The sequence below is a fragment of the Epinephelus fuscoguttatus genome, linkage group LG6 (genome assembly GCF_011397635.1).
Source record: "Epinephelus fuscoguttatus linkage group LG6, E.fuscoguttatus.final_Chr_v1".
In the NCBI taxonomy this organism is placed as follows: domain Eukaryota; kingdom Metazoa; phylum Chordata; class Actinopteri; order Perciformes; family Serranidae; genus Epinephelus; species Epinephelus fuscoguttatus.
Window position 1 is genome coordinate 31,551,918 of NC_064757.1, and position 11,897 is coordinate 31,563,814.

General features: G+C 42.1%; 1 protein-coding gene across 6 annotated transcripts in view; it reads left to right on the top strand.

Moving 5' to 3' along the window:
* gpat2 (glycerol-3-phosphate acyltransferase 2, mitochondrial) overlaps positions 1-11,172 on the top strand; it is a 194,141-nt gene extending 182,969 nt beyond the window's left edge. For all 6 annotated transcript variants that reach the window (XM_049578313.1, XM_049578312.1, XM_049578316.1 and 3 more), the window contains 4 exons: positions 4,333-4,453; positions 6,045-6,113; positions 6,480-6,535; positions 10,399-11,172. In XM_049578313.1, coding sequence (XP_049434270.1) covers positions 4,333-4,453; positions 6,045-6,113; positions 6,480-6,535; positions 10,399-10,515 — 363 coding nt within the window. In that variant the 3' untranslated portion in view covers positions 10,516-11,172. The remainder of the gene's footprint in view (positions 1-4,332; positions 4,454-6,044; positions 6,114-6,479; positions 6,536-10,398) is intronic.
* The last annotated feature ends 725 nt before the right edge of the window (positions 11,173-11,897 follow it).

The following is an 11,897-nucleotide window of genomic DNA, read 5'->3' on the forward strand; positions in this document are numbered from 1 at the left end:
ATTTTTGTTTCCTAGGCTGTGCGTCGCACTGCGCAGACAGATTACAGCCTTGTGACGATATACAGTACAACATCACTCACTCTCATGTGATACTGCTTTTATACAACAGTTCAACAACAATTTAAACAGCAATGCTGGGTAAGGAAATGTTAACAAAAGGTAATGAAATAAAAGTATGTTATGTAGCTCCGCGATCCCCCAGTCTGTTGCCAGGCAACGCGGAACACACACCAGGAACTCAGAAGCTACCTTGTATTTACATCGATCTACAGCTGTGTAACTCCGTCCAGTTCGGCTGATGAAACGTTGGCAAACCTGGATGTTGGCATGGCCAGATTCAGCTTCCACTCTCCCTCATCCTCATCAGAACCTCATCAGATGATCATTGATAATTCCTGACTGTTATCCCTTAATTTTTGCTCCTCTCCAGTTTGTCGAACTCGGCTGATGTTACACAAACACACCTGGAGGTCTGCACAGAAGAGTCCTGGCTTTCCTTTTACTCATCCTCTCCTGATGACCACTCATAATTTAATTCAAATGTAATTTTGGGGAAAATATCCATCTTCTTGGTGTAACGCTATAGCGTTGGGGGGGGGGCTGACATTGGGCGAGAGGCAGGTGACACCCTGGACAGGTTGCCAGACTATCACAGGGCTGACACATAGAGACAGACAACCATTCACACTCACATTCACACCTACGGGCAATTTAGAGTCACCTGCATGTCTTTGAAAGCCAGAAAAAACCCACGCTAACACAGGGAGGACATGCAGACTCGGCACAGAAAGGCTCCCCCACACCAGGGATCGACCCATTACCATTGTCGCCTCACAGCAAATGGGTTCCTCGTTCGAATCCTCTTGCTGTGAGGCGACAATACAATAAATGGACTGCATTTTTTAAGCGCTTTTCTAGTCCTCCAACCACTCTAAGCTCTTATTTCTTGACATGTCGCATTCACACACTGGTGGCCGAGGCTACCATAGAAGGGGTCACCTGCTACTCAGTTTTTAACACACTCACACATCGATGTAACAGCCATCGGGAGCAATTTGGGGTTCAGTATCTTCCCCAAAGATACTTCAAAAGGCGGACTACCCGGAGGAGCCAGGGATGGAACGGCCGATCTTCCGAGTAGTGGACCACCTGCTCTACCTCCTGAGCCACAGCCGCCTGACATTACTACCTACGATGCTAACAATGCTAACGACTTCACCCCCGTGCTGCCCACACACATCCATCATACCAAAAACAATATACTCTGTGCATAATGTAACCGTCCTACAGAGGGCTATTTAAAAAAACAGAAGAAGCCGTGTTTCACCTGGGGGGTCTCACCTACTCCGTGCTGACTTGGGATATAGCCATTATTTGACTCTCCTGTGTTTATCAGAAAATGTCAGGCACACTGTTACTAGCTACAGTAAGCGAGACAGAACACATCCAAAAAGTTCTTGTGCCAACCTGTGCCACAGGGACGTTGACTTACTAGCCTAGTAAAACCACTACTACCACCTCCACAGTGGTGTGAAAACCTCTCTCTGACTTCAGCTGTGTCCACTGAGGAAGAGCCTCATCATTGTGTGTACAGCGTTACTCATCTGCTCTCAACTTTTAACTTTCTCCATCCAGTCCACTTGCTCCTCTTCTCCGCGTGCCTCTGCTCCACTGCTCTCAGCTCAGGTGCTGAGCAAGAACAGAAAACACCTCCATACCAAAAAAACCCATCCCTTCCCGCCTCCTCTGCTGCCTGTTATCAGTTAGCCTGAGTAAAATCACTCTCGGTGGTCTCACAATGCACGCTGGCGCTAATCCAAGTTAAATTACTATAATAAATAATTCTCAAGGAAAAGCCTGGTCTTGTGTGGGCTCAAACTTAAGAGATTTATGCCTGAACACCTGAACTATAAAAGCTTCATTTTGTTCATTGTACATGTAGAACTGTGTTTTTCTAAAGGCTCTTTCATTTTTTATTAGTTATTGTGTGTGTATTAAGTTTTTATTTTAAAGCTTCTCAGCTATGCAGGGTGAGGAGCAGTATATTCCCTCAGCTGTCAGGGATGTGTATGAATTTAAATTTATGACCTGCAGCTCAAAAATAGGTGTTTTTTTATGACCTTAATGGTGTGGTGTGTCAGATTTAGGGGAATCTATCGGCAGATATTGTATACAGTATTCATGACTATGTTTCATTTGTTTATGATCACCTGAAAATAAGAATTGTTGTGTTTTTGTTACCTTAGAATGAGCCGTTTACATCTACATAGGGTGCGTGGCCTCTTCCACAGAGTCTGCCATGTTGTTTCTACAGTAGCCCAGAGTGGACAAATTGAACACTGGCTCTAGATACAGCCATTTCGGCTTTTGTGTTTTTTAAGTCTGCCTCCGAAGTTCTCCTTTGTCACTGGAAGAAGTTTCAGCTCTGCAGCCTCATCGCTAGATGCCACTAAATCCTAAATCCTTTCCCTATTTCTCTCTTTCTGTCATTTATTTTTATTCATCAGACCTGTACACTGATACTGATCCATCTGATGCACTGTTATCAGCCAGTATAAGTGTTTTTATCTTAACTTGCTACCATATTCTTTTTTCTGACCACTTTGTGAAAGTTATTTTTAAAGACATCTGCCTATTTTAGGTTATCTAAATATTATGCTGCCAGGCCATTTTGTACACTTGAACTTCTCTGACCTAATTTGTTTTCACTCATCAGAAAACTCGTACTAAAAACAATTGCTCCCACTGTTCTCTCTTTTCTCTCTGCCATGTTGGTTTTAAAGTTCTGCCGCTGTATTGAAGCTTCTGAGTGCTGCACATTCATGTCATGATTGTTTAAACACAGATTGAATTAGCCTAATTGACTAAATGGCGACGGCTTGTTGAAAAATTGGACGAGCTCCATTCACACTGTCACTCTGAATGAAATATCACTTAGGTATGAAATCTGGATATGTATTTTTAAGCACAAAACAAAGGCCGCTAAGCAACGTCAAACACAAAATGGTCTGGTAATTTATGCCGTGCTGGTATGAGCATCCATCCTTTGAGAGACAGGGAATGCAAGGCAGTATTACAGGATCAGCTGCACTCCATAATATAAACTCTGCCCCCATATAAATATATATTTCCATATTACATGATTATAATGCCCCCATATATGCTGCTAAAGTATTTATAAAGTAACCTAATGCACCTCCACTGTCATGGCCTCCGTTTTTACCCGATGAAACCATGAAGAAAATGTTTTTCTGAGCTTAGTGTGAAAGAAGTTGACTGGCCTGAACAGAACTCTGACCTCAATCATCCGACACCTTTGGGATGACTCTGACCTCTGAATCTGAGCCGACCTTATTACGCAACATTAGTGCCTGACCTTACAAGCGCTCTTGTGGCTGACTGGGAGCAAATCCATGCAGCTAAGTTCTCTAGTTTAAAAATCTGGTGGAAAGCCTCCCGAGATGAGTGGAGGCTGTTAAAGAAACAGATTAACACTTGTGATTTTGCACTAAGATGTTCAACAATCACATATCAGTCACGTTCAGGTGTCCACATACTTTTGGCCGTGCATTGTACATTAATTTCAGTTTGACAACTTTCAGATGAGGATTGGTTCAAGGTGCAAGGTTTAATTTATGCATCTATAAAATCATGGAAATTACAGTTCTGCACTCCTAATCAACCAACGCTGATTACAGGACAGATAATAAACTTTATTCTACCATAAAAACTGTTATAGAAAGAGAGGTGGGGGGTGTGACAAGACCGCTCCAAACAACAGCTTTCAAAAAACAGGATTAAAAATAAATTAAAATGGGAGTTTATGTCCTCACACATTTCTGGCTGTACTTTTGTATCCACTGGGGGACAAAAGAAGAGAAATAAGGAAAGTAAACAGGAAAATCCTCTGAGCACACAGGGCAAGTCGAGTCCTCATTGGGATTTACTTGTTTTTCATATTTTTTTAGGTGTTTAAATGATTTTGTCCATGGCTTTTAGTTGCAGTAGATCACCAATGTCTTCACGTCACTAAAAAGAAAACAAAGATGAAGGTTTAAGTTTGCACGAACATTAAAAGTTTGAATGTTTTACTGCATGAAACCAAATACAAACTTTTGTTTGTGTGCTGCTCTACCGAGTGTTTCTTTGTAATGTTGTGCCTCTGTGTACTGCAGCTGTGTTACTTTCTGGGGCCAACACACCAACTGACAGTGACTTCTCATTAAGTGCTCAGTGTAGCGGAGAAAATGCTCTTTCGTTCCTGCTCTCCCTGTCCATCCTCATTTTGCCCTTTGTGACCACTCTTGCTTCTGTCTTTGTCTGCTTCTCTAGATAAGCCAGCCGAGTCAGTGCCCAGAGATGCTCTTCTTCCTCTGCAGCATGCTGGCTGGTCATCTGAGGGCACTCTGCTGGACAACCACTGCATTAGACCTTGTAAACACACCTCTGCCAGGTATGTGCACTGTATGTTTAAAGATATACTTCTCCCCCCAAAATGACCAGTTGTATTTTAGTTATTCATCCAGTGTTTTTTTTCTACTTTATTTTTATAGAAAGGACAAACACAACATACAGCATAAAAAACTAAACAAACCATAGAACAAACAGTTGGTCACCTACACATTCATAGATATGTTACACTGATGGAGATACAAGTCAGTTCATACAGTAATGGCTCAGTTATCATCTCTTGTGGTCACAAACATAATCCATTTTTCCCAGTATTTCAAATACTTATCCATCCGTAGACTTAGCGAAAAGGTCATCCTTTCGGGTCCATGTCATTGGTTCGACAGCCCATTGGTTCGACATCCCATTAGTCCAACTGTCCGCGGTGCTGAATGGCTCGCGGCGGGCGTATGGTGCGCCGCGACCGGCTTGAGGCAGAGCAGACTCACGGCTTATGTGTTTGTCACTTTCTTTTTCATTTGAACCCACACCATGATCTTTTCCTGACCCTAACCAAGTGGTTTTTGTGCCTAAACCTAACCAGACCTTAACCACAGGGCATCATGATGACTTAGGACTTAGGAACAATGAGTTTGATATGTTCGGAACAATGGGATGTCGAACCAATGGGCTGTCGAACCAATGGGCAGTTCCCCTCCTTTCCATATTTTGAATATTAGTCACAATATCTTTCCAGCCTGTCTCTGTTGGAGGTGTCGCCTGCAACCATTTTCGGGTTACAACTTTCTTGCTAGCTAATAATATTTTTAAAAGATATTTGTCTCGCATCAGTAAATGGGGTGCAATATTGCCCAAATAGATTGTAGAAAAAGAGCAGTAAATTTCGTCACCAAAAATATTTTGTATTACCCGTATAATCTCTTGCCAGTATGGCTGAATAGCTGGGCAGCTCCAGAATATATGAAAATGGTCTGCTAGCTGTTCTCCACAGTTCCTCCAACATAGACCTCTGACCGTCTCCCCTGTCTGCACACATTTTAACTTAGGAGTTATAAAATACAAGTTGTGTGAGAGTTTGTAAACGGATGTTTTGATACAGTTTTGCAGTTGTTAAACGTGGTCACCTTCAGTGTGACTTCAATTCGTTTAGAATTTTCACTGTTTTGGGATTCTTCGTTTACAATTTTCTTCACAAATTTAACGCAACACGGGGTCAGCAATTGATATACACATAGTCATTTGTATATGGGAGGTGAAGTATTCTTTAACGGGACAGTGTTCGCCATCATTGATTGGTGTTGGGGAGATTAAAATATGGTTTTTTTGGTAACTTGGTGAGGCTTTTATTTGTTACTAAAAAGGTATTACACCACAGGTTCTTTTCCAAAGCAAAAAAAAACAAATAGTTCAAAAAGTAATTCCACATTATGTCAAAATGAATGTTCCTGATGTTCTTAATGTCTCCGATATTTATATTTCACCCTGAGTCATTTGCAGTGACCAACCAGCCATGAATATACAGTACAATAGCGTGTCACTGAACCATGAGAACTTCATCTTTATATCTTTGCAGACTGTGCTCACTTCACTCCAAGTGGAATAATTGGCTCTGTTTTCATGTGTTTTTGCTGCAGAGGCAGAGTTTGTTGCTCAGGTACACTCCCATCTGTGTGACATGGCAAATAAGAAGAAACAACACTATGGTGAGCTCAACCTGACACCCCCTCCCAAAAACACACTCTCTCTCTCTCACACACACACACACACACACACAGATTTTCTTTGTGACGTAACTTTAAAAGCTCGTCACCTCGCCTTTTCCCACTGATTCAGCATGTGCTGAAACTCCTACACACTCCCCCTCTCACATCACACGCTCTCCTCTTCTTAAAAAATATATAAGACAATCAGAAACTACCCAAATGACACCCTTCAATAATGCACAGTAAAAAAAAATCCCATCAGTCCCACTGGCAGTGGTTTTGTTCTGTTATCCCGACCTGGTTTTTCTATATTGGATATCTGTCTGTTCTTTTGATTCATGTGTGCCTTTGTGCCGTATCTCACAGAGAGCTGCTCAGAGGAGGCTGCACACACTGCTGTTAGATCACTAATAGACCTGGGGGTGAGTGACAGCCTCGGTGTATGTGTATGTGTGTGTGTGTTTCCAAATCTGTCTGTCTGCAGAGAATTACAGCTCCGCTCAGGACTGAAAGTTTAGGCGCAGTCCAACTCCCAAAAAGTTCAGTTTTAACATTAATCTGGTCCCAGGTGAGTCTGAATCCAGTCTAAATCCCCAAATCGCTATTAATCAATCAATTACTGGCAGAGCTTTTCAAAAATATTCTCATCGTGAACAGGAATCCAACCTAATTTTGCCTCAACAAGAGGGAGACTGAGCCTGACTCCAGCAGCCATATCCAATCAGGACTGAGGCAGAAATGTTGATCTTTAAAAAGAATTCCCTGCTTCAAGGACACAAGTGATTTTAAATTAAAAACTGTAAAACTATATAACACTTCGTCTTAGTCTTTTCCCCAGGCTGAAGTGATGCACAGTTCACATTTTGGTCGTCATTGTGCCTACACCTCCTTTACATTCACCACCGTCATGTTTCAAACTATGATGGATGTAATTTTTTTTTAAAACTTTTCGGAAATTCACAAATTCAGTATTCTGTATAGATTCACAGAGACGCCTCGAAATAAAAGCTGGGATCAGTGGTGTACTAGAGTTCAATTTTGATGTACATGTACTTGACTTAAGTTCTTTCATCTTATGCTACAACCTCACAACCACAGAGCCGCAGTTTCAGTCCTCCATTTGTCTCCAGACAGGATGAGCTCAGGCACAGTATTGAGCATAGGTCACCAGTGTGTTGGCAGCGCTTCAAAGCTCAACACAGTCATGTGTAAAACAGAATAAAATAAAAGAGACTTGAAGCATAAAAAGTCTTTATGAGTTTGCGTCACTGCACTTATAGCATAATTGAAAAGTGAGCCACTGAACTTTTTACTTTGCTGTATTTATATGACAGCTGTATTAGTTCACTGAAGGTCTCTCCTATGCTGCGTTCACAGTGACAGGGCAGATGGTAAACCGGATCATTAGTGGACGAGAGCAAGACAGAAAATTAGGATGAAGATGCTGTTAAAAAGTTGAAATATTTTAACTTTTTGTTGTACTCCATGTTCACAATAGTAGAGAACATGGGTAATCTGAACAGTTACTGGACATTACTGGAATAAAAACTTAAGATAATAGACAAAAAAATTATGACGAAAAATTATGTATTTTATTCCAATCTTTGTAAACAGTACAACATCACCATGGCAACATATTGTCAGACATGTTTGTGTTTTATTCCTGCCATTCCACTGGACTTTGCTTTTTCTGTGCCGTCCAGAATGTGTTGTCTCTCTGCCGACTGCCATCTGCCTGATTCCATGTGAGTGCAGCATTAGCCACTCGTATCCGCACCCTTATCTCCACCCTTAGTTTTAGCGCTGTGCCAGCACTTGAGAAAGCTCTGGCTGAACCCATCATAGTTCCTCACTATGGGGAAAAAGTGCTCTGGGTTGTTTGTATTTCTTTAAGCCAATCACAACTGTCTTGGGTGGCGCTAACCTTGGGATGCAGCGACGGTGACCTTGCAAAATAGTGTCAGGAGATAGAAGAAGGAGAGGAGAATGCTGTCTGAAATAGGCAGAATATACACACAGTCCCCATCCTGTGCAGTGCTGGCCCGTGACATAGGCAGTATAGGTGAACGTTAACGTCATCCATAGGGGGCACAACAAATGGGGGATGACTGTTTTTTGCTAATACTATTACTACTATTATTTTGAAATAATGCATAAGCCCACAACAACACAACTATATAGCAAAGCCTACTAAATAATAGAGTGGCATTTTTTCTGGGTTCCTGCCGGCTCCCCTCCCCAGCTTGTTACACTTTACCTGCTCTCTGGGGGAGATAGGCGAGTTATCCGATGTCTAGTGAACCCCAAAACATTGTTTTTGTTATCATGTCAAAATGACAAAAGCTCTCTGGTGCCCACTCAACTACCACTACACTACTGGGAAAAATGTATGTGGAGAGAAAGAACATGAAAACAACAACAAAGCCGTGTTGAAATCGGCAGGAGGAGAGCAAATTGTTGTTACCTCTAAGCTGCCGGTGGGGAGGGGAGGGGGGCTGCCAGGGCGAGACTCACCTAGGGTACTAGTTCCCAACTGGTCCAGCCACGAGGACCAGATTTCTCCGTAGTCATTAATTAAGGGTCCACATAGTGTCATACATTCAGCTTTTACTTTGCGTTTGGTCATGTCGTCGAGCTAGTTCGCAGTGTCTCTTAAGTAGCTGTCTGTTAGTCACTCACTGTACAGTGGGGAACAGCACTTCAAAATAAAAGCTCTGTGCCAGAAATTCACCATGCGTAAAAATAAAGTGGATTTGTTACAAACTTGACACGTTTGCCAGTCACTTGCGGTCCATTCAGAATGGACCTACAACCCACTTTTGGACCACAACCCACCAGTTGGGAACCACCAGCCTAGGTCACCAAATGTGCTAAGGCCGGCACTGATCCTCTGAGTCAGACTGTTTTACTGATAATGATTTTAAAAGCAAAATATAACAGATATAACACGCCTATAAGAGAGCGTCTCAGGTGCTGGTAGGTGTGTATTTTTTTCACGTTTGGACAGCGCCAGGCTAGCTGCCTTCCCTGTCTCCAGTCTTTATGCTAAGCTAAGCTAATCGCCTGCTGTCTGTAGCTTCATATTCACCGTACAGACATGAGATATTTCTTAGCAAGAAAGCGAATACACTTCCCAAAATGTGGAACTACTCCTTCAAGTACATTTTGCCAGTAACACTTCAGTGCTGACTAAGATTAGGGTTTTGAATGCAGGTAAAATATTTGTCAGGTGACTTATTCGTGAGGATTCCTCAGTGACATATTTACCTTTCCTGCTGGTGGTTGTGAGGTGACCTGATATGGAAACACTCCACTCAGGCACAATGAACAGAGGATTAAACTATGACGAGACCAGATAAAGGCTTCACCATTATTGTGATGGATTATCAAGCTGCTGCAATTTCTAAGTATGGGGAAGTTGTTTTTCCTACAATTCAAGAAGGCGAACAGTTCATGTGAGCGTCTGTTATCACCATCTGCACCGATTCTGCAAACAACAGCAGGAATAATAAAAGGGAGCAGGGCAACGTAGCTATGTTAACACCAACTCAAAAATGTAAGGACAGAGGAGAAACACTTCCAGTCTGAAAAATGGAGAAAACAGCAGCCCACTCAGGAGATGCAGACTTTTTTATCCATATATATATTATAAATGCTTTGGCATAAATTTTCTGCTTTCACAATTTACCACTCAGCCTTTCAACTCAGTAAAGTAGACAGCGTCTGCATCCATCAGTCTCCCTGATCAGTCTGCGGGTTGGGAATCGCTGCCTTTTAAAAATAGACATCATTGACCTATATATCTGCAAAGATCTCATGAGGCAATTATTAACTTTCTTATCAAGGTTATCAGTCAGAAATGGTCATTATTGTGCTTATCTTTGTGGGATTGGACAGATAATTTCACTCCCTGATGTCAAGACTGCTTCATTTCTAAGATCTACAGGTCAAATCAAAAGGGAAATGTGTTTATGCAACTGTAAAACAAAAGCAAAAACAGCACACACCTCATTATTCCAGACCTTGCTTTGTGAATAAGGTGGTTCAGTATTATTTATATAACATCTTTGTTTTTCTTTTTCATTTTTGAAGTGGTCTTGTTTTGAAAGGTCTTGTTTTTATCTCTGTTATTACTTTGGTGGTTTTTTTTATTTGGCCTTGTGCAAAAAGAACACCACTAAAGATAAGAAAAGCTCCGTGCTCACAGTGTTCAAATAAAGGTTACTGCATAAAAAGCATTGTGGTTGCGAGCGTTCTGACAGTGCTGTGTTTATGTTGGCTTCAGGTCCTTTCAGAGGAGCGTCGGGAAGGAGGCGTCTTCCTGGGTGTCGTCCCTTTGTTCCAGTTGTCAGAAAACAGGCAGAAGCTGCACCGCTTCATCTCACAGTACCTCTACAATTAATGTGTTAAACTTCGCAGCATGACTCAAGGGCTCGACACGGCTTTGTTATGTCGCAGAGTCTGACCTCATCCTCTGTTAGTGTCAGAGAAGCTTGTGTTCGCTGTTAAAAAAGATGCATGCTGAGCTGGGACGCTCGTGCCTTTAGGTTAATTGCATTTTGATTTTTCAGTGATGAGACATTGATTTTAAGTTTATCTTTAGTAATAGCATTAGCATAAAGCCACAGGAGACGAGGATTATGAAGTCCCTGTAATCAGTTGTCAGGACTGCTCGGCGCGGCTCGTGTTCGACCATGTTTATGTTGTAATGAAGGACACACAAGTTTTGTTTGTAACAAAAAGCTTTGTTCTGCTTTTTCTCGTTCTTCACAAGTTCATCAGTTCATCAGCGTTCATACTGACAATAAACAAATGTCCTTATTTCATTATTAACCCCACACCAGATGAAAAGGCTCTTTGTACACAGACTGGTTACCAAATGGTTTACAGCAGTATATTGTGCTCATTCTCATAAATATAATTTCTTCCAAACAGCTCATCATTGTTTCTTGCTCTCCTCCTGAATGTAGATCTTTGTTTGCTGACTCAGACCTCAGGAGAATCTGTCTGTTCGATGTAGACCTTTTGACACCGAGACGCAGAGACAGATCGATGCCTGGCTTTGAACAGGACGTACAGCTTTTGCTTCTGGCAGGCATTAATATTTTGGAGTTCAGAGCCGTCTGTTTGTACAGTCAAGAGTCAGCGTGGCTGTTTGTGTCCTTTAAACTCCGTCACAAACCAGAGCTGCAGATGATCGGCCCTCACTGGCCGTGAAGCTCTACTGCCACCCAGTGTTGAAGCCTCAATACTGTCCACACATGCCTCACTGTAGCTGGGTCTTAAATCCAAACTGCACATCAGTCTAAGCAGGCTCTGTGTTCACAAAATTAGGTTTACTTAAAATTGTCAGTATATGAATTAAGATATCCGTGAATTTTGAGTGTGCTGTTCACTGTTGTCACACAGCGCACTGCAAAACTAACAGCGCCTTCCAATACCCTTATGACCCTACTATGTAGTATGCCAGAAAAAGATTTAATGTCCCAATACATAGTGTGTGATACACAGTATGCCAAAAATACCAGGGTGTCAAACTGCATCCAGTCACATTTTGAAGTATGCAAGCTGGCATGCTTTTCTGGCTGTTCTTTCCCACAATCCTCTGCACATCAAAAGATGCGTCACATAGACTGAGCCGCAGATGACAGCTCACTGACAGCTGACAGAGGCCACAAACAAATCATTAAGATAACAAACAACGGCAGCACATTGGTGCAGTGGTTAGCATTGTGGCCTCACAGGAAGAGGGTTCCTGGTTCGAACTTGGGAATTCTGGGGTTC